General features: G+C 39.5%; 6 protein-coding genes and 1 pseudogene across 8 annotated transcripts in view; 3 read left to right on the forward strand and 4 right to left on the reverse strand.

The window, feature by feature from the left end:
- LOC104754686 (pentatricopeptide repeat-containing protein At3g09650, chloroplastic-like) overlaps positions 1–1294 on the forward strand; it is a 3472-nt gene extending 2178 nt beyond the window's left edge. The window contains exon 2 of one of the 2 annotated variants that reach the window (XM_019245363.1): positions 99–1294. In XM_019245363.1, the coding sequence (XP_019100908.1) occupies positions 99–1105 (1007 nt within the window). In that variant the 3' untranslated portion in view covers positions 1106–1294. Of the gene's footprint in view, positions 1–12 lie in introns of both variants that reach the window. The other variant, XM_019245360.1, reaches the window with a different exon arrangement.
- Positions 1310–6585, reverse strand: LOC104754601 (probable DNA helicase MCM8). The gene is made up of 17 exons (XM_010476858.2): positions 6252–6585; positions 5814–5957; positions 5621–5738; positions 5312–5534; positions 5054–5217; positions 4454–4717; positions 4229–4324; positions 3954–4106; positions 3375–3445; positions 3183–3301; positions 2892–3021; positions 2592–2643; positions 2342–2498; positions 2081–2255; positions 1716–1886; positions 1506–1619; positions 1310–1399 (listed from the first exon to the last, which is right to left on the reverse strand). The coding sequence occupies exons 1-17, from the start codon at positions 6459–6461 to the stop codon at positions 1352–1354; spliced, it is 2409 nt and encodes an 802-aa protein (XP_010475160.1). The 5' UTR covers positions 6462–6585; the 3' UTR covers positions 1310–1351.
- Positions 6717–9380, forward strand: LOC104754774. Its single transcript, XM_010477076.2, has 2 exons — positions 6717–6824; positions 6952–9380. Exon 2 carries the CDS (start codon positions 6974–6976, stop codon positions 9155–9157), a length of 2184 nt encoding a protein of 727 aa, XP_010475378.1. The 5' UTR covers positions 6717–6824; positions 6952–6973; the 3' UTR covers positions 9158–9380.
- LOC104754866 (40S ribosomal protein S23-2) lies at positions 9427–10855 on the reverse strand. Its single transcript, XM_010477187.1, has 4 exons — positions 10747–10855; positions 10080–10235; positions 9859–9985; positions 9427–9774 (listed from the first exon to the last, which is right to left on the reverse strand). Exons 1-4 carry the CDS (start codon positions 10749–10751, stop codon positions 9634–9636), a joined length of 429 nt encoding a protein of 142 aa, XP_010475489.1. The 5' UTR covers positions 10752–10855; the 3' UTR covers positions 9427–9633.
- On the forward strand, positions 11304–14413 carry LOC104754963 (annotated as a pseudogene).
- On the reverse strand, positions 14668–16082 carry LOC104755051 (mitochondrial import inner membrane translocase subunit TIM14-2-like). The gene is made up of 3 exons (XM_010477411.2): positions 15898–16082; positions 15412–15590; positions 14668–15116 (listed from the first exon to the last, which is right to left on the reverse strand). The coding sequence occupies exons 1-3, from the start codon at positions 15898–15900 to the stop codon at positions 14960–14962; spliced, it is 339 nt and encodes a 112-aa protein (XP_010475713.1). The 5' UTR covers positions 15901–16082; the 3' UTR covers positions 14668–14959.
- On the reverse strand, positions 16407–19115 carry LOC104755144 (protein IQ-DOMAIN 1-like). 2 transcript variants are annotated; one of them, XM_010477585.1, is made up of 6 exons: positions 18981–19115; positions 18646–18732; positions 18218–18529; positions 17796–18017; positions 17408–17527; positions 16407–17275 (listed from the first exon to the last, which is right to left on the reverse strand). In XM_010477585.1, the coding sequence occupies exons 2-6, from the start codon at positions 18703–18705 to the stop codon at positions 16610–16612; spliced, it is 1380 nt and encodes a 459-aa protein (XP_010475887.1). In that variant the 5' UTR covers positions 18706–18732; positions 18981–19115; the 3' UTR covers positions 16407–16609. The 2 variants fall into 2 exon arrangements, with proteins under 2 accessions (XP_010475887.1, XP_010475817.1); XM_010477515.1 differs by having other exon boundaries at positions 18912–19115.

The raw sequence follows: 20033 nt of genomic DNA on the forward strand, positions 1-20033 counted from the left end.
TCCAGACTCAAGGATCTACACGACGTTGATGAAAGGTTATATGAAGAATGGGCGTGTGGCAGACACAGCTAGAATGCTCGAGGCAATGAGGCGTCAAGATGATAGAAATAGCCATCCAGATGAAGTTACATACACCACGGTTGTGTCAGCTTTTGTAAAAGCTGGGTTGATGGACAGAGCACGACAGGTGTTAGCCGAGATGGCTCGGATGGGAGTTCCTGCGAATAGGATTACATATAATGTTCTGCTCAAAGGATATTGTAAGCAGTTGCAGATAGATAGGGCAGAAGATTTACTAAGAGAGATGGCTGAAGATGCGGGGGTTGAGCCAGACGTGGTATCCTATAACATCATTATAGATGGATGCATTCTTATAGATGATAGCGCAGGAGCTCTAGCATTTTTCAATGAAATGAGAACGAGAGGGATTGCACCAACTAAGATTAGTTACACAACTTTGATGAAGGCTTTTGCAATGTCAGGGCAACCCAAGTTGGCGAATAGGGTGTTTGATGAGATGATGAATGATCCAAGGGTCAAAGTTGATCTGATCGCATGGAACATGTTGATTGAAGGGTATTGCAGGCTAGGTTTGATTGAAGATGCTCAGAGAGTAGTTTCAAGAATGAAAGAAAAGGGGTTTTACCCAAATGTAGCTACCTATGGGAGCCTAGCCAATGGGGTTTCTCTGGCGAGGAAACCTGGTGAGGCGCTCTTGCTTTGGAAGGAGATAAAGGAAAGGTGTGAAGTGAAAAAGAAAGAAGCATCTTCAGATTCTTCTTCAGATCCTTCTCCTCCGATGCTGAAACCGGATGAAGGGTTGTTAGATACACTAGCAGATATATGTGTCAGGGCTGCGTTTTTCAAGAAGGCATTGGAGATAATCGCATGCATGGAGGAGAATGGGATACCTCCGAATAAGACTAAGTACAAGAAGATTTATGTGGAGATGCACTCGAGGATGTTCACTAGCAAACATGCTTCACAAGCCAGAGTAGATAGGCGGGTAGAACGAAAGAGAGCGGCTGAAGCTTTCAAGTTTTGGCTCGGTTTACCTAATTCTTACTATGGAAGTGAATGGAAGTTAGGTCCAAGAGAAGACTAGATCATTATATTGATCAGGCTGCTCTCTTATACAACAATGTATACTAGGTTCTACCGTAGATGTAAGTCAGTAGGTGAGTGAGGAACAACACAATCATTCAACACAAGTCCATGTAATAATACTAAGGAGTTTTCTGGCATTGTGTAATATACAATTGACTGTTTTGATAATCAGGCTCATAATTTGATTTGAACAATACAATGGCAATGCACATTGTGTAAGGAAGGTTTTTACTTGGAATGCTAATCATCTTGACCTGGATGACTGGCTCCGGGAATAAGATGAGGAGAGGACCTGTACATGAAATTAGGGCAGAGTAGAAATTAAAATCTGATCCTTTATCCATCTTTTATCTGTTTATTTATCATTCTTGTCTCTGACATAGGTGAAGGTATTTTACCTGGTAAGTCTTTGGCCCCTTCTTGAGCAAATATCCGGCAATATTCAGGTTCTCTAGGAAAGTATCGATGTCTGGAACTCGTAGGCCAATCCTATCAGCTAAACTATACATCTCCTGCAGTAAAATGTTTTTGAGTAAGAAATTGGTCATCCTATAATTAAGTGTCAGAGTAGCCACTAGCAAAATGTCGAGGAGAGAAGTTGTCCATACAGAAACAGAGAAACAATCTTTCTGCTGCAGTTCTGATTGCTTATCAAGAGCACTTAAGAAACGTTTGGCCTCCTTTTGTTGACTCATTCCTCCACTCCTACCAAAATCCACAACCCCATGTTCATCTATAAGCTTATCATACAACGATTCTTTCATTATTTCAACTACATCCTGTAAAAGCAAATCAAAGGACAGAAGTCAAGACAATTTGTCCAAGCCAACATCACAACAATGCAGATTTGAATTGAACAATAAAGATCAGATAACATAATATATGTATGGCATGGATGCTAAGTCGAGTTTATGGTCAAACATATGCATGTAAGAACAGAGATAGGGTACAAGACATTCAAGTTCTGGCTTACCATGGCGTCTTGGACTGTTATTTCTTCCCTCAAGTCAACCCGAGCTCTAGCTTGCGCAAGCCTAACCAAACTTTCCAGTTGTCTTGCTGTTATTGGTGTGCTATCAGCAGAAGTGTTATGGTCTCTCAGCTTCAAGTAAAACTTCTTTATGATCTCTCCAGCTTCCTTTGACATCCTGAACAGAAAAAGAGATGTTATCCATAAGACCTCAAGTAGCTCGCAGGCATATAGTAGTTGCAGCTGGGAAACAGATCAAATTACTTAGGATTGACAAAAGTCCGTGCATAAGCAACATATTTCCTAAGCAACTGGCCAGGAACGGGAGAAAAGTCGTCATCTTTCTTAGAGTCTAATCGCAGTCTTGAAAGTAGAGAATTCCCTTTCGCATGTATATTTGCACATCCCGCATTCTGTGATGCTGCATTTAATATCAAACAAGAACTCAAGAATTTATCTTTCATAAGGTGATGTTTATACTAGCTATATACCCTACAACCAAAAGAAAGTGGACCTGGCTTAAACTTCTTCAATGCAGGTGATGTTTCTCCACTTGCAGAATGAAGCTGCGAGAAAAATTCAAAGGTACAATTTTGTATTATTGGCTCTGAACTAACCAATGAGTAGAGTCGACAGAGTCTTTTCAGAAAATAAAATATCTGTTCAATCCACCAAGTAGTTTATAATGAGACGACGTTCAGATATGTCATAACTCTAGCTGTCACGGATTTTTTTCTATCTAAGAGAGATGAAAATCTGCTAATATAAATGTGAGGCATGCTCCACAACAAAAATTTGAGATGGAGAGACTCACCGACATAATATGTTCGGAGACTTGCTTATCGAGTAGCTCATCAGGTTTGTCAAGTAATATGAAAACTAAATCAAACCGTGAGAGAAGGGCAGCACTCATTTTTAAGTTCTCGTTTACAGTTTTTGCACGGCTGAAATGAGATCATAAAAACAACGTTAAATATCGACAACGTATCCTACATTGGTTTTCTTTTCTCACTCTGCCTCAAACCTTGAAAGATGCAGGGTTATTCTGCACTGAACAGTGTAACTATGATTCAAACATTCCCACAATGATGAGTAAGAAAATTACTTGTAGTGGCCACCAACAGGATTTGCTGCTGCTATAACAGAAGTTCGAGCTGATAGACTAGCTACAAGCCCAGCCTTTGCAACAGAGACACATTGTTGTTCCATTGCTTCTAGCAGTGCCTGTGGCAAAGTGATGTAAGTAATGAGAAAAAATGCAGCATCAGAAGTAATGCGTTCCTGATAATAAAAAAACCTGATGCTCGGTGGTCATTTTATCGAACTCATCAATACAGCACAACCCACCATCTGCGAGTACCATGGCACCTGCTCACAGGCAGCACTAGGTTAATAAAGACGAAGGTTTCTCGTTCTACACACAAATTAGTTGAAGATATTTTCAAGTAAGAGTTCCTACTTCCTACGCATGTACAACTTTTCACTAGTGTGAAGTTCTTCAAAAAAACTCTATCCTAATACTGATCAAACACTGTTGAAGATGCAAATCCTTAAAATGAACTATCTATAACTTGTCGAAAGATTTTAGACTGCTGTTAACTGGGCCCCCATTCTAGCAAAACTATAAGACAGCAGTATAAAATTCACAAAATTCACATAAACTGATATCACTTGAAACCGATAAAGGTATGCCACACCCTCAAACATAAAAAATAAGCAGATTGTTTTAGCACCTCTGATGCAACTAGACTGCAACTACGTATTTAGTAAAACTATCTATCAAACAGCATGACGCAAACCCATATTGGAAACAGTATAATCATATGCTATGTACTGAGGTTTGTATTGGCTAAATAAAGCAGAGGGAAGGAGCTACCAGCCTCAAACGCATAGTCATTCGTCATGGAATCTTTCACCACAGCAACAGTGAGCCCTGCTTTAGTTGTCGCATTACCACATACATAAATGCCACGCGGGGAAATGGCAGCTGCTGCTTGCAAAAGCTGACTTTTGCCCAATCCAGGGTCACCTATTATGCATCGAAAAACATTAATCCAAATTTGGCGTAGTTATGAATAACCTGCCCTCAGTTCATGTACTCTATAGCCTAGGTTTATGCCATTGAAAATAAATATTGATTCGAAAGCTTACCAACAATTATGACATGAATGTCTCCCCTGACTGGAACTTTGTTCCGATCCATTGAGTGCTTCCTTACACCTCCAAAAAGAGATAGTGTTATCCCAGCTGTTGAAATGATAAGAAAAAAAACAAAACAAACAACAGAAGCATTATGGTATGCAATTCGTGTACTTGTAATCATCAAGTCTTCACCAATGATATCCCAGGGAAACTTGTTATTGAGAGATGTATAACCTTTGACAATTTCATGGCCATAAATAGACGGGCAGACTGAATGAAGTATGCGACGGAATGTATCAGAACCATATTCTTCTTTGAACTTCACAATAAATTCCAAGTCTCTCTGTGAGAATGAATATAAGTCACCAACATCTGCAGACTGGGTACTGCTACAAGAGTCTTCTGAGTTCTCAAATGCAGACTGCCGCTTGGTATTTTTCACTGAAACTGCCTCTATAAACAAATAGTAAAATCCTTGATTCTTGGTCTTCGATTTCCCTGAAACAGTAGCATTTTAAATGTTTGTTAAGTATAAACAGGGCTTAGCACATTGAAACAAGGGAATCTCTCTGAGAGTATGGTAAAATGGTATTTAACACCACTAATGAGGATTTTAGTTCCTTTATCTTTGGTAAAATGTCATTATGGGTAACACAAACAACTGATCTGTATTCTAATTTACTTTCCTACAATGAGAAGCCCAAACCCCATGGAAGAAAACTGCAAGAGACAAAATTCTAGCTGTTCTACGGTTTAAGGATAGCAGGCGTTTGGGCATGGTAATGTTTGGAAATTATTGGACACAACAAGGATTGATAAGTTATAGACCAATACCTCCCCCGATATCCATGTAATTATTAATTACCCCTATAATCCCCGTAACTGTCACCACATCACCAGGGATACATGTGTCCACAAGGTCTTCCGTCAGCTCACATTCTACAGTTCGGGGTACCCGTCCTTCTTCGTGGTCTTCAGGCTTTTGCAATTCCTGTACCCTAAAATACATTTGGAGAGCAGCTTAACAATGGCACGATACATAACTAACAAAGATGAAGGACACAGAATGATGAGGCGCAAAAAGGAGAACACCTGATTTTCTGAAAGTCGATTGTCTTAGCGGAGGACCGGATTGGAGTAAACGTTTTGGACTTGCATCCATGGGCATCACATTTTAGAGGAGGTGAAAACTTTCCATCAGTAAATTCCCGGGTTATGCTAGTTTTGCACTTTGCACAATCAAAAGCCATCTGTGTGACAAAAGGCTTCACAGTACTAACTTTAACAACAGTCCCATGAACTGTTACAAGCTTTCCTGCAATTTTCAAAGCACAAACTTATGGTACATCTCACTTAAGGTTTATCATATAGTTATTTAAATACGCGAAATGAGCAGTCTACCAATATATGCTGCTCTCAGATTTTTCAGGGAGATAGAAGATTCGGGATAATTATGGAGACGAACATTGATCTTCATGTCCTTCTCAAATTCATTAGTCTCCCATTGACCTAAAAGAACCTGTGAAAGTTGAAATATAAGTCTTCATCTCATGCCAAACAAGAAAACAAAACATAGTGAACTTTAATACCTTACCTTGTGAACTGCAGCATTCATACATGGGATAACTCCTTTGGGATTATCCTCCAGATTTAAGAAAAAGTTCTCGACATCGGATATTTTCTTGAATTGTTGGAGATCAAGCGACAAAGAGAAGGAACCACCACCTTCTTCATTTACCTGTTTCTCACCCAATTTGTGTCAAATTGTCCCATTCCATGAAAGAAACTTATGAACTTGTTTCTCATCTAAGAACAACTAATTGAGGTAAGCGAATCTACTTAATAGTTCTCAAATCTACCCTGATTCTAAGCAAAAATCGAGCTAATTAGATTACAGTTTATACAGGAAAATTGCTATAACAAGCTTCATTCAAATTCGATTCATAAAATTTTACCAGAAATTTGATGCAAAACTTTTTCGTCAATTGAGTTTATAAAGCACTAATCTGAAGGTGGCGAAATGAGGATATACCTTAGAAACTAGGCCTCTACCAGGAGAGGCGGAGAATATGCGGATGAGCTCCGCCGTGAGCAGCAACTTCTCCTCGTCGATGGCCAAGTTCTCGTTGTCCCTAATATACACAGATAATAATTTCCCTATGTCGATGGAATCAATTCCGGTTGATCTACGGCGACTCGAATTCATGCTTGCACCGTCGCTGCCGCCTCCGTTAAACCCCATCACCGTAACTCGTTCGTCCGTCAGTCGCTGAGAAAATATCGCTCCGGCCAATGGGTATTGGCGGGAAAAAAAAGAAGTAATAAGGCTTTTTTGGTAAGTGGGCCGAATGATTGGACCCAAAAACCCAGAGATAACAAAAAAAAAAAAATAGGATAAAATCTAATTAAAAACAGAAAGCTTCAGTTGTCCGCCACGTGGACTATGGCGCACAACAAACAAAAAAAAGGAAAAAAGAGTAAAAGACCCAAAACGAGAAACCCGTTTCTGGTTTTTAGATTTGACGTCTTCGCTTCGTTTACTTCATTCAAGAAACCGAGCTCCCGCCGCCGGGTGATTCGCTTTTCATCACGACCGTCATCGGAGGTTTGTTGCGAGCTTCTTCTTCTCTCTTCTCTCTCGATTTATCTCTTCTTCTTTAGGTGCGGTTACTTGTTTTCTTTGGAAATGACTCAAGTAATTTCTGATGATTTACTTGTCTCCGTTCTTCTAGGGTTTTTGTTTTGGTACTGCTTATGTCGACGGAGTCAGAACGTATTGATTCGGTCTCAGACGTTATTGATGGCTCTAATGCGTCGACGCTTGAGGTCAGAAATGCTCAAATGTCTGAAACCCTAGCTGGTCAAGCTCAGGAGCTGATAGCGAAGCCTGATGGAGATGTGCAAGAAGGAAACGGCAGCTTAGCTTTAGATGTTGATGATGGGTTGGAGAAAACAAATGCTATTACTGATCTGGAGAAGCAAACGGAATCTATAAATGGAGGGTTAGATCTAGGCGTTGGAACCGAAAATGTAGGTGGAGAGAGTAACGAAAGTGAGAAGAAGGTCCTAGTAGATAGTGAAGAGGTATTAATGGTAGAGGGTGAAAAAGATTCGGATGGGATCCAAACGGTACGTCAGGTTGAGAAGGAAGTGGAACCTGACATGGTCTGTTCTCCTGGCGCTGATCTCAGTGTTGTGAAGGTTTCTGATGCCAGATTGGATAGTGAAGACCTTGTTGAGATAAGAAAACCTGATGGTTCAGATAAGCAAGGAACAAAAGTTGATGACTTGGATGTTGTATGCTTTATGGGTTTAGAACCGCATGAGAGCAAGGATGAGAGTGTTTTGGTTGATGAAAAGGCACCTGTTACTGCGAAGGTGAAGATCTCTGACTCAGATTTGGTTTGGGCTAAAGTAAGGAGCCATCCATGGTGGCCTGGACAGGTGTTTAATGCTTCGGCTGCAACAGACAAAGCAAAGAAGCACTTCAAGAAAGGAAGTTTCTTAGTTACATATTTCGGAGATTGCACCTTTGCTTGGAACGATGCATCACGGATAAAGCCTTTTCGACAGCATTTCTCCCAAATGGCGAAGCAGAGTAGTCTACCCGATTTTATTGATGCTATGGATTTTGCTTTAGAAGAGGTATCAAGAAGGATAGAGTTTGGTTTAGCTTGTTCTTGTATCTCAGAGGAAGTCTATGAGAAGATCAAGAGTCAGAACATAATCAATCCTGGAATCCGAGAAGATTCAAGCTCAATACACGGTGGAGACAAGGTCTCAAGTGCAATCTTCTTTGAACCTGCAAACCTTGTGGAATATGTGAAGCGTTTAGCACGCTCTCCTAGCTATGATGCTACTGATGCGCTGCAGCTTGTGAGTCAGAGAGCACAATTATTAGCTTATAATCGCTGGAAAGGCTATACTGAACTCCCGGAGTTTGAGACACTTCAGGGCTCAGTAGAGTCTGCTCCCAAAATTTCTCTTGCAGAAGATAAAAGTGGCTTAGTGAAAGTTTCTGATCCTGAATTGAAAAAGAGTAAACAAGTTTATACTAAAAGGAGAAAGACAGAAGACCAAGATGACTCTAAACACGATGGAGTGTTTGAATATGAAGATACTACAGTTCCAAAGAAAAAGGAGAAAACTTTGGCAGAGTTCATTGCTGAGAAACGCTTAAGCAGACATAAAGGGAACATATCACAAGAAAATTCTGGGGAAATTCCGAATTGTGAAAAGAAACGCAAGGTTGTGCTTTCAAAACTTCCCAAGTCCACAAAGAAGATCAAGGCGAACCTGGAAACAGAGGATCCTGGATCTCCCATTCCTCCCGAAAGTGATCGAAAAAATAGTTCGTCTGCAAGTGATAAGATTACACCAGGGAAAGCTAGAAAAAGTTTTGGAATTGGGGCAAGCATATTGAAAGTAGCAAACCAGATGCACAGTTCAACACCTACCAGACTCTTACCTTGCAGTGATTCGGCCTCCAAAAAAGCAGCCAAAAGCAATGGTAGTGGAAAAGGTCTCCAGGAGAAGCCTAAAGCCAAAACATTATCTAAAAGAGATAATTCTCCTTTAACCAATGAAAAGCTTTCAAGCCCTCAGGCTGCTTCTGTTACCAAAACCCCAAGTGCGAAATCCAATTCCATCAGCATCGACCATCAACTATCTGGAGAACTTGAACAGGTCATAAAAGAAGCACCTAGTACTACCCTTGTGAAGGACCCGATGTTGGAGTCGAGGGACTTGAAAGACTCTTCTAAAGAGCAAATGGGAAATGAGGATAGGAATGAAGCTGCAGATATCGCGGATGAGATTATCATAGAGGACAGCAATCTAACTGGGGAGAATAACAGCGGTTCGGACTTGAAAGATCAGCCTAGTGAGAAGAACTGCTCTGATGGATCTGATAGTTGCAAAAATGGTTTTGCAGAGTAGGGATGCTCAGCATCAGCGTCTAACCCACTAATACTGATCAAGAGAGGAATATGACTTGGCAATTGGCATCTTCTCTTTCAAAGTTTAGGATTGTGTGAATTTTATCAGGGTAGAACAAACACTTTTGTATGAGAGAAAAAGTTTGTTCCAAAGTTATTTTTGTTTGCAGACTTGACATTTACTACTGGTAAAGATTTCAATTAAAGAATTCAGTTGCATATAATATGATTTTAACAAGTGTTCCGTAGTCCGTAGGATAAAATGAGATATATTATGAGAACTTCATCATATTGGGATAAGAATACTAAGGGTAATTTGTATCCAAAACAAATGAAACAAAAATAAGATAACTCAAACTCCTCGTACAAAGAAGAAACGAGAATAAGATATGTCACTGAAACTTGAAGCAGAACATAGACATGTCTTCAAATATCATAAAAAATCCATTAACAAGAAAGCTTGTAAAGTAGTAGAGCTTAAGACCTAGGCTTCTCCTTCTTCTCCTTGAAGAGAGCATTGAGTGAGACACCAGACACCTTCACCACCTTAAACCTAACTCCGGGAATATCTCCAACAGCATGACCTTTACGCCCAAATCCAGCAATCAACACCTCGTCCTGCACACAACATTACAGAGTCAAGAAATTGGACACATTACTAGAATATCGCTGATTACTCGAAGCAGGTCTCATCTAACTGACATTTTCTTCAATGTAGTTCAAGCAACCATCATTGGGGACAAATGCAGCAATCTTTTTACCGTTCTTGATCAACTGAACTCTAGCACACTTACGGATAGCAGAGTTAGGCTGCTTAGCCTCAATACCGCTGCATAATTAAACACAAGAGTCTCTTCAAAGTCAACATCTATACTCAAAAGAGCCAATAAAATGGTAAAATTTATATGTTAATACAAACTTACATTTTCTCAAGGACGATTCCTTTAGCATGAGAAGATCCAGCAAAAGGCTTCTTCCACTCGTTCCCTTGGTGAGATTTCTTGTAACCCTTGTCAGCCCACCTCTGACTAATCCGAAGCCTCTTAAGCTTGCGCCCAGATCCCATACCACGTGTCTTACTAAAGAGAGATTCAAAGACAAAGACATAACAAAATGAGAAATACACTAACTGAGATGCCCAGAAAATCGAATAGACGTAAGATGCAAAACATATTCAGAGTTGACAATAATATATAAACTCAAGATTCTAGGCATAAAAAATTACAATCTTAATATCAACATTTCAGACAATTAACCCTTAATTGTAAGAGGGAACTGGAATAATTGCAACCTCGTAGCAAGAAACAACAGAGTAATTAACAAATATGCATTGGCACTAGTAAGCAAAATCACCAATTCCATAATTCCTAAACAACTATGAGGTGAATATGAACAAGCACAGAAACAAATTGTATGATTCAACAGATTCCGAAAACGACAAAACAAATCGAAAGAAACAGAAACAACAAATCCTAAACACAACATAACAAATGACACTACTTGCATTTCACCGAAACCAAAACAGAAACATAGTCCCTTACAGGGAGAGATGAGATTGAGCACGAAGAATCAAAGAGAGGGAAACCATACCCCATGTTGACGACGGCGCGAGAGAGAGATGAGCTGAAAACTGCGAAAGGCTCGAGCTTTTTTTCTTTTTAGTTCGTGAGGGAGAGAAACCCTAGTGTAACGAAATTATTATATAGGGTTGGGTCAAAGACTCGTGACTGTGCCGGTTAACCCTAAACCGCCGTCTGTCATAAAACTTAAAACATGTAATGAAACCGACTTAAATAATGATAGAGTCGCATCAGGCCCAATCACATGTTTAGCCCAAATATTAAAAAAGCCCAACAATGATCAATTCCATACAGAATTATTTACGGAAGGAGCGACCGCATACGATTACTATCCGTCCGAGTCACGTGCACGGTGCACCTACTACTACCCCACACGACCCCCACACTATCCGCCACGTCAGCAAACCATGAAAACCGGCTGTAGCAGGTAAAAAGGCACACAAAGCAAAGCATAAGGAAGCACACGACACGCAACCGGTTCATCCGGTTCTCTTCATCGAAAAAACGACATGCACGACCGTCCATTTTCTTAAAAGAACGATCTTGATCTAACGGTCCGTATTTGTTTATCAACAGAAGCTAAAATACAAAAACAAGAAAAAAAGAGGAAAAAGGATCATCAATGGCGGACTGGAGTAGTTTTCATTTACATTAACCCAGTCAGAAAAAAAAAAAAAAAATGTTCAATGGAAGAAGAAGAAGACTAAATTGGCGACAATCCCCAACGTCTCTAAGCTGTTTCTGCTGCGTCATATGGTAAGAGAAACTTTTGTCTCTTTCGATTTCTCTCTAATGGAAAATACTAAATAATATAAAAGAGAAGTTTTGATTGATTCGTTATTCTCTTTGAGATATTTTAATTAGAAAGAAGTGATTTTTATATATACTGTATAAAAAAAGAGTGAGCTTGAAGTTCACGCTTGTAAAGGTGTCAGTTTTGCAGCTCATTCTCTCAGCCATGTTCTTCTCTTCTCTCTCGCGCTCTTTGTGTTTCTTTCTCTTTTCCTCATAATAAAACCCCACTTTAATGTATGTGCAGCTCTTCTTCTTCTTGTCATTGCTCTGAAGACTAGGGTTCGGACCTCGGATCCGGATTTAGGGATTTTTTTTTTTTTTTGATAATGGAGGAGATGGGAAGAGGAGTGCCTACGTGGCAAGACGAGTTAGCGAGTCTCATGGACGGAGGTTTACAATACGACGGATCTCCGATTGACTTGAGTGCGGATACTGAGTCAAGGTCAAAGAGTTTAGGTTCTGGATCCGAACCAGTGGAGCCTTTGAAGGATCAAGTGATGGGGTTTATGAAGTCTTGGGGAGAAATGCTTCTGGATCTCGCTATCGGATGTAAAGACGTTGTGCAGCAGATGGTTGTGACTGAGGACTCTTTCCTCGTGCGTAAGCTCCGGAAACCAGCTGCTAAGGTTTCTAAAAAGCTGAGCTTTCTTAACGAGTACTTGCCTGAGGATCGTGATCCCGTTCATGCTTGGCCTGTCATTTTCTTCGTCTTCCTCCTTGCTCTCACAGGTAATATACATATTGATAAAACAGTGTTTTTGTGATTCTGGATCGCCATTTGTGTTTGTCTCATTCACAGTAGAATTCTGAATCCAGCAGACTCAATTACTAAATCTTGATTTTCTTGGTTTTTGTTATATCGCCACAGTCATATGATGAACAGTTATTCAATCCATTGTCTGCTATGAAACTGTGTATTGTAATGAATCATTTAGAAATTTCTGGGGTTGTTGTATGTAAGTTTACTAGTTTCTGCTTATATGTTGGGTTTAAGTGGGAGTATTGATTAGATTCAGTTTGGTGCAAGAGAGGCTTATATCCTTTCTCTGACCTATCCATCTTTTAAGTGCAGCATTGAGTTTTGGTTCAGACCATGATAGATCGGTCCCTGTGTTGAAGAAAATCCATCAGCATCCTACCAGTGCAAGCCGTGTAGAGCTTCCAGTTGGTAGATATATAGCTTACCAAGAGCTTGGTGTTTCAGCTGACAGAGCTAGACACTCTTTGATTGTGCCTCATTCTTTTCTTTCCTCTCGGCTTGCAGGTATGATCACATTAGTCCTTTCTTTTCAGTTTCAGCTAATTTTGGTAGTGCTATTACATATTGTTTACCTAATAACATTTAAACATTACTTATTCAAGGTATACCTGGAGTGAAAGAATCATTACTCACGGACTATGGTGTCCGTCTAGTGTCATATGATCTTCCAGGGTTTGGAGAGAGTGATCCTCATCGTGCTCGGAACCTTAGCTCATCTGCATCGGATATGATTGACCTGGCTGCTGCTCTCGGGATTGTTGAGAAGTTCTGGTTACTCGGCTATTCCAGTGGTAGTGTGCATGCTTGGGCTGCAATGAGATACTTTCCTGACCGAATAGCTGGTACCTTCCATTATTTGGATAAAATTTGAATGCATATCAATTCATTTGAACACATTTTGTTTTTTTTCACTTTGTGATAGTTTCAAAGAATGTGTTTTTATCAATCTACAGGAGTTGCTATGGTAGCTCCTATTATCCATATGAGCCGAGCATGACAAAGGAAGAGATGGCAAAAACGTGGGAGCAGTGGCTAAGGAAGAGAAAATTCATGTACTTTTTAGCACGTCGGTGGCCAAGTCTTCTTCCTTTCTCCTACCGTAGGTCCTTTCTCTCTGGTAATCTTGAGCCGCTGGATCAGTGGATGTCCATGTCATTAGGAGAAAAGGTAAGTCTCTATTTATCAAGTGTCTCTTCCCAAGGTTTTGGATCATTTAGTATCACCAAATAGAGTAGCTTCCTCGGATAGCTTTTTGATTTATGGCTCACAAGCTACACCTGTAATTGCCACTTTTCTACTTCAGGACAAACTTGTAATCACAGATCCAGTTTTTGAAGATCTTTACCAAAGGAACGTGGAGGAGTCTGTACGCCAAGGAACTGCAAAACCGTTTGTCGAAGAAGCTGCCTTACTGGTTTCAAATTGGGGATTTAGTCTTCCCGAGTTCCACGTGCAGAAGAAGTGTCGAACCAATGGTGTCCTCTCTTGGCTAATGTCAATGTACAGCGAATCCGAATGTGAACTTATTGGTTTTCGGAAACCCATACACATATGGCAGGTTTGTTGAACACTTAAAACTGCCTTCTATATGATCACTTCCCTGTGTTGTGAGTTACTCATGTTGACTGTGGCCATGTAGGGTATGGATGACCGAGTCACTCCACCTTCAGTAACTGATTACATTAGCCGGGTCATACCAGAAGCAACGGTACATAGACTCCCAAACGAAGGCCACTTCTCTTACTTCTATTTCTGTGATGAGTGCCACAAGCAGATCTTCTCGACCATATTTGGAGAACCAAAGGGCCAGTTAGAGTTACCAGAACAAAAAACGGAAATCCAAAAACCGGATCAACCAAAGACGGGTTTATCCGACAGTAGCACTTCTAAAGAGTAAGTAAACAGGTTATAAAAGAACTATAGAAATACGTTGTTCTTGGTCTTCGTTCCATCAAGGAAAAATATGTAAATAACACCAAGAACATGCTTCGTTCTTTGCTTTGGCTGAAGATTTCAGATTTTATAGGTTAACAAAGCACAGTTCATTTTGAGATCACATATAACACTAAGAGTGCAATTGAAAGAACATTTTTTCAAAGCTGCTTTCTATTACAATTGGAAATGAATTTTGTTTTGTTTACTTGTTCTTGATTCACTGTCGAGAAAATCTGGGTGTGTGTTATTTTAGAGATGTAAAGTCAACCAAACTGAATCTTCTGTTAGTTCAATTCCATCAATCAATATCTAGAAAATTTATTATCCATGGACAATACTGTTCAATCTCAGTTGGGATCAGGAAAGCCGAAACAGAATGTAGAAAATGCTTTCTCCTTTACTACTTGCCCCACATTCAAGTCCATCATACTCAACAACAACTTATCTTAAATTCGTTCATCTTCAATTTTGGCAAGTTTGTGTAAATAGAATAATACAATTTGTCAAAGAAAACAGGAATCCAAGACCAACAAAAACTAGATTCACTTCCAATTTGGTGTTTCTATATATCTCATGTTTGATCAGAAAAATGATCTAGACCAATAACTCAAAACCACATGGCTATCTTGATCAGAACAACTAAACTAACGGCATAAAGAGAATGACCTAAGGCTAATTACTCGAAACACCACATGGCTTTGTCGATGAGATCAATCAACTTCACCAAAGGGTATCAAAACGCAGAACCAGAGCTCTTGGTTTTGCCAAGCATCATGTCTTTGGCTTCATTGATCTTAGATGCAAGGTAATGGCTTCCTCCTGCGTCTGGATGATTAGCCACCATCACTCTCCGGTGAGCTTCTTTCACCTTCTCTGCCGCTACACTCTCCCTGTTCAAACCACCATAATAAGTGCCAAACTTGTCAAGCCACAATAATGTGCAAAACTCACCACGAAATTATATGCATAAACAAATCGAATTCGAATAACTAGGCCCCTATTGCAAGACTACAATGGCATATTTACTGGCTAGAGATGACCGTTAACCCATCAGAGACCTTAAGAAAACCGTTAATGGTTACTCCAAACTCTACAGAGAGTCCCAGAGATCAAATAGTATCATTGAGTCTTAAAGTGTCAAACTTTACTTGTTTGATAGAGGGGATAAAGACACAAGAAAAGTACCTGACACCGAGAATAAGGGCAGCTTCTCTCCGAGTCATAGCAGATTGGAAACCACCTTCATAGAATTTACGCATTCTAGGCCTTACTGGTCTGAGCTTGAACGCTTGCCATGCCTCTAATCCATATTTACCAGCATAAGCAGCAGCAGCAACAGCGGCACCTGCAATTATCGCTGCAACCTGGAGAAAGGGTGATTAGAGAGCAAATCTTGTCAATAAACCACGAGCTAAGCTGAGAGAAGTTGGACCAGAGAGATTCATAGAAAACCTTAAAAATAAACACTTTGATACTGACGCAAACACAAAAGAGCAAAAAGGAAGCAGAAGCACTAAAAAAGGGAGGATTTTTTCAGAAACCCTAATCCGATCAAAGGAAGCTTTCAATATAATCTAATGAAACTCCCCAAAATCAATCAGCAAAAACAATACAGAGTGGAATATTGTAGAGAAAACCCGAAAGAAGACGAGATGAAAACGCAAAGTTTACCATTGTTGTAGAGGATTTGAGCAAGAAAGAACACTGATGAGTAGTAACACACGATCCGATCTGATAGAGATAGGACAAACTGTTCAATGCTCGATTTTGTTGGACGATTTAAAGGATTAGGGTTTTAGCTATTTCCCCTGGTTCAATGCTCGCCTTTGCCAGATAGGTCGGCCAGTCATGTAATCCTGTTAGGGGTTTTAGATTATTTTGAGATGGAAAAAAAAAAAAAAACATAACCGGTTTATTTTCTCTTGGATCCGGTTATCAAATCAATAATTCTGATATGGTTTTTAATTAGGATCAGTTACATTACATTGAGTTGCATTGCATCCATGACTGGAGAATGGTTTCTATATTTGTACTCTTTAGTAAACAGAGCTGAATAAGATTTGAGAATAAACATCAACAAAAGATGCGTTAATTTTCTAAATTCACTGCTAAAAAGATTATAATTGAATCTAATAAATCCATCCACACTTGTTGATGAGAGACCAGTAGCCGTCCATTGGTTTAGCTCTTGAACGTTGCCAGTATTATTCTAGTTTTTCTCTTTGATATCACATAAAAGAATTACATAAACGACACTATGCACAACAAAAGAATTACCTTAAGGCTTTCTTGTAACCAACATTGATACAAATCTCAGAACACCATATCTATATGGCAACAAAAATCAAATAATGAGGATTTATTATACCTCGGATGGTCAGACTCAGGGCGTTCTCTCTGCCTTGAGAGCTCCGTTTTCCACTTTCGGTGGGGCTGAGGATCGTCTAGGTTTGGGTGCAGGTGAAGCCGAGTTGGAGAGCCGCTTCTTGGCTGCTGCTTTCTCCGGTAAAACTTTGTTAATTCCCTCAGTTGCGGGGGAGGTCACGGCGACGCGTGATGAGGTCTGGGGCTTAACTTTGCCTCGTGCTGATTTTGTCGTGGGAACCATGTTGCTACTACGTTTTGTAGTTGAGCTAGCCAGGTTCTCGTCATCACTTAACGATGACCTTGCAATGCTGTGCCTACGGTTCTTCTCCGAGCTCTTGGTGTCTTCATCACTACTCATGGATTTTATGGACGATGGAACTGGCCTCTTCTTTCTCGGGTTTTTGGTGGTGGTGGTGGTGGATGATGATGATGAGGTATTAGGTTGAATCGATCTATTGAGTTTGTTGCGGTTTGAAGATTTTGCGGTTTCTCCTACATGGGAATGACTCTTAGTCGAGTTCTTGATCGAGGAGTTTTCTTTGTGGTTTTGTTCTTTCTCCGAACTCTCCCATGGCTGGGGCTGGCCAGCCATCCACCTCTCTAACCAACTCCAACCCCAAGTCGGGTTGCTTGGATCCATAAACATTGGATTTGCAGTTCTGGAGTTGCTCTTCAAGTTTTGCTGCAAATATATATGAGTCGGATATGATCATAAGCATTAAACCAAATCCAATGTACACTCACATTCTCTGCATAAGCACATAGAAATGCGCAGAAACTTGTTGACAAAGCAGTCCAAATTATTTGGAAGTACCTGATGTGTGAATGCATAAGCTAATGCTCTTTCCCTTCTCATTGTTGCCTCGTGCTTGTGCAGCATACCCGCTTCGACTTGTGCCTTGGACTGATTGCTGTCGTTCCAATTACCCCCATTCTGCAGAAAGGAAGAGCAAGGCTTAGGTACAATAGAAAGAAAAGGATCACAATCTACTGCATTGTGAAGATATAGTGCCATCAGAAAGAAGATATGCTTAGCTAAGCAATAGAAGCCGCAGGTTTAGTTAGTAGAACCAATTTTATGAATGAGTTAAGCACTAATAAGGCAGTATAATGTTCTTACCTCCTCTCACCAAACTTGTGGTTGTGGGAAGTAAATGAAAATTGCATATGAGATAATAAACAAGAGAGAAAATAAGTGAGACCTTTGTCCCTCCTAGCTCTTTGGCATGCTTCTGAAGAAGTTGCTTATGTCGAGCCTGATTCTCTTCTGACATCCTGATTCTCCTAGATCGGATTTGTGACTGAACACGAGTGAGAGTCTGCATACACTTGAGTGTATTTGCAGCTTGCCGATGTACAACTGATCCTTCCATCAATAGCTTAAGTCTATCCCGCCCCTTCAACGCCTGCAATTCTCTTCTTGCCTACATTGGAGAATCCATAGATGTTAAGGTTACAGTTGAGAAAAAGATACCTTTTGTCTCACATTTGATCTCAAATCAAGAGAATTCAGGGAAGACTTAGCCAATCTCAAACAATTTCAACCAGATTTATGCATGACTGGCTCTATAACGCACACAAGTACATATCAAGCTAAACCTGGATTGTGAATATCAAAACATACCAAATAGCCCCTAAAGGTAGTCTGAATTAAGATGGCAGAAGCTTCTTCCTTTGACATCCCTGCAAACCTATCATCAACAATGGCTTGATGAACAGATTCAGGAGAAGATGGAGGTGAATCTACAGGAACATCTGCAACTGTAACAGTCACAGAATCTGATGGAGGAGGGCAGAGATTCTTCATCTTCTTGTGATCATAGTTGACCTCATCAACTCTAACTTCAAACTGAGGAGAAGTACTTCTGGATGTGGCGATCAAAACAGGGTAAGAGATCACACTGTTTCGACACTCAACCGATTCATGTTTCAGTTTCTGTAAAACAAAAACAAAAACATCAAATATATAAATAAGGCACCAAAACAAGAGGGGTTACATCATCAACTATAGAAAGCATAGTGAATTAGAGAACATAATTACAAAGTTGGAACCTTTGAATCAGGGCTAAAAGCCTTCTTTACATTCTTGAGCCATTTCGCCTTTTTGACCATGTCCTCGCCCTTGTATGGCTAATCCTCCTACAGACTCAGATTAAAAATTGATTCTAATGACATCAATTAAGAATTTCCAAATAACGGATTGCAAAGCTAACTGCTTCGATAAACCCCAAAGTCAAAACAGTTAGATTCTAATAGAAAAGACCCTTTTGTAATTTGTATACTATACGGGAGAAGAAGAGAAGAGGAGGAAATGGAACCTGAGAGAGAGAGAGAGAGAGAGAGAGAGAGACTGCAGAAGCAAATCTAGAAGAAGAGAAGCTCAAAACCTTCTCAAGGGTAAACCCTTTTAATGCAAATGTGAGACTTCCTTGGAAATGAAAATGCGATGAGAATTTGAATAGGTTGAAGTTTTCATCTTTTTGCTGACTTGAGAAGAAGAAAGAAAATAAGAACTCGGGAGATGAAAGAAGTACTACTATTTGGTGTGTGAGCCCACCACTAATTGAGCTGCTCCCTTTTTTGGTGGGCCCTACTTTGATTTATTCTTCTTTAACAGCTTGCCGCTCTTTTTTTTTTTTTTTTTAGTTATTTAACTGCTTCCACAGCTAATGTGATTGATTTTTATGTCTTAAGCCAAAAAAAAATATATACTTAAATCAGGACCAAACTGAGAGAGACATGGATCCCTTTTTAACGCTAATTACTCATTTCGAATTGTTTTGTTACTCTCTAGTCTCTCTATTAGACTTTATGCCATGATTAAGAATCCTTCAAGTTCCAACTGTTGAAAATTATATCCCTAAGATTTTGTAAACTAGATCATCAGTCTTGATTTTTTTTTATGATAACTTCTTTAACATTTTAACATGGTATATTAATATAATATGGGAAAGTGGAACGTACGAGTTCACTCAATAATGGATTCAGTTTTGTTTTATTTTAATCATTAAAAAGCGTGTATCTTCTTCACCATTATTGTTTTTTTTTTCTAATGTGGAAAATTCATTTTCTTATTACATCATACATTCATGTGGTCGTTTTGGTATGCTTCAATATATATAATTCTTTTTTTAAGTACAGTTTTTCTTCGTAAAGAATATTTTTATATATATATATGTGCATAAAGCTTATTCATTTATTTATAAGCATGTTCTGTAAATCCTAGGTGTTTTTGTATTAGTTAGTAACGCCAAACTGGTATTTATTAGAAAAGACATTTACCTACTGCACACGTCTTGTTTGTGACAAGTTTGAGATCATTTCATTCTCTCTCTCCGTCGGTCCAATCTTTTCTTCTTCTTTTTTTTTTTTTTTTTTTTTTTTNACAAATGATATTTAGATTAGATTGTTTGATAGTATTCAATTGTTTTGTAATTATT

Source organism: Camelina sativa, chromosome 1 (genome assembly GCF_000633955.1).
Source record: "Camelina sativa cultivar DH55 chromosome 1, Cs, whole genome shotgun sequence".
Taxonomy (NCBI): Eukaryota; Viridiplantae; Streptophyta; class Magnoliopsida; order Brassicales; family Brassicaceae; genus Camelina; species Camelina sativa.

Excerpts from the sequence above, each read along its gene's own strand:
- LOC104754601 (XM_010476858.2), bottom strand. The coding sequence starts at position 6,461 with ATGGGGTTTAACGGAGGCGGCAGCGACGGTGCAAGCATGAATTCGAGT. Across the intron at positions 3,022-3,182 it reads CCTGTTGGTGGCCACTACAA|CCGTGCAAAAACTGTAAACG; the intron begins GTAATTTTCTTA and ends ATCTCATTTCAG. Across the intron at positions 1,400-1,505 it reads AGGGGCCAAAGACTTACCAG|GTCCTCTCCTCATCTTATTC; the intron begins GTAAAATACCTT and ends TTTCATGTACAG.
- LOC104754774 (XM_010477076.2), top strand. The coding sequence starts at position 6,974 with ATGTCGACGGAGTCAGAACGTATTGATTCGGTCTCAGACGTTATTGAT.
- LOC104754866 (XM_010477187.1), bottom strand. Across the intron at positions 9,986-10,079 it reads GGAATCGTCCTTGAGAAAAT|CGGTATTGAGGCTAAGCAGC; the intron begins GTAAGTTTGTAT and ends TTAATTATGCAG. Across the intron at positions 9,775-9,858 it reads TGAACTACATTGAAGAAAAT|GACGAGGTGTTGATTGCTGG; the intron begins GTCAGTTAGATG and ends TGTTGTGTGCAG.
- LOC104755051 (XM_010477411.2), bottom strand. Across the intron at positions 15,117-15,411 it reads GCCCTTATTCTCGGTGTCAG|GGAGAGTGTAGCGGCAGAGA; the intron begins GTACTTTTCTTG and ends TGGTTTGAACAG.
- LOC104755144 (XM_010477585.1), bottom strand. The coding sequence starts at position 18,705 with ATGGTCAAAAAGGCGAAATGGCTCAAGAATGTAAAGAAGGCTTTTAGC. Across the intron at positions 18,018-18,217 it reads CTACCTTTAGGGGCTATTTG|GCAAGAAGAGAATTGCAGGC; the intron begins GTATGTTTTGAT and ends TCTCCAATGTAG. Across the intron at positions 17,276-17,407 it reads CTTATGCATTCACACATCAG|CAAAACTTGAAGAGCAACTC; the intron begins GTACTTCCAAAT and ends ATATATTTGCAG.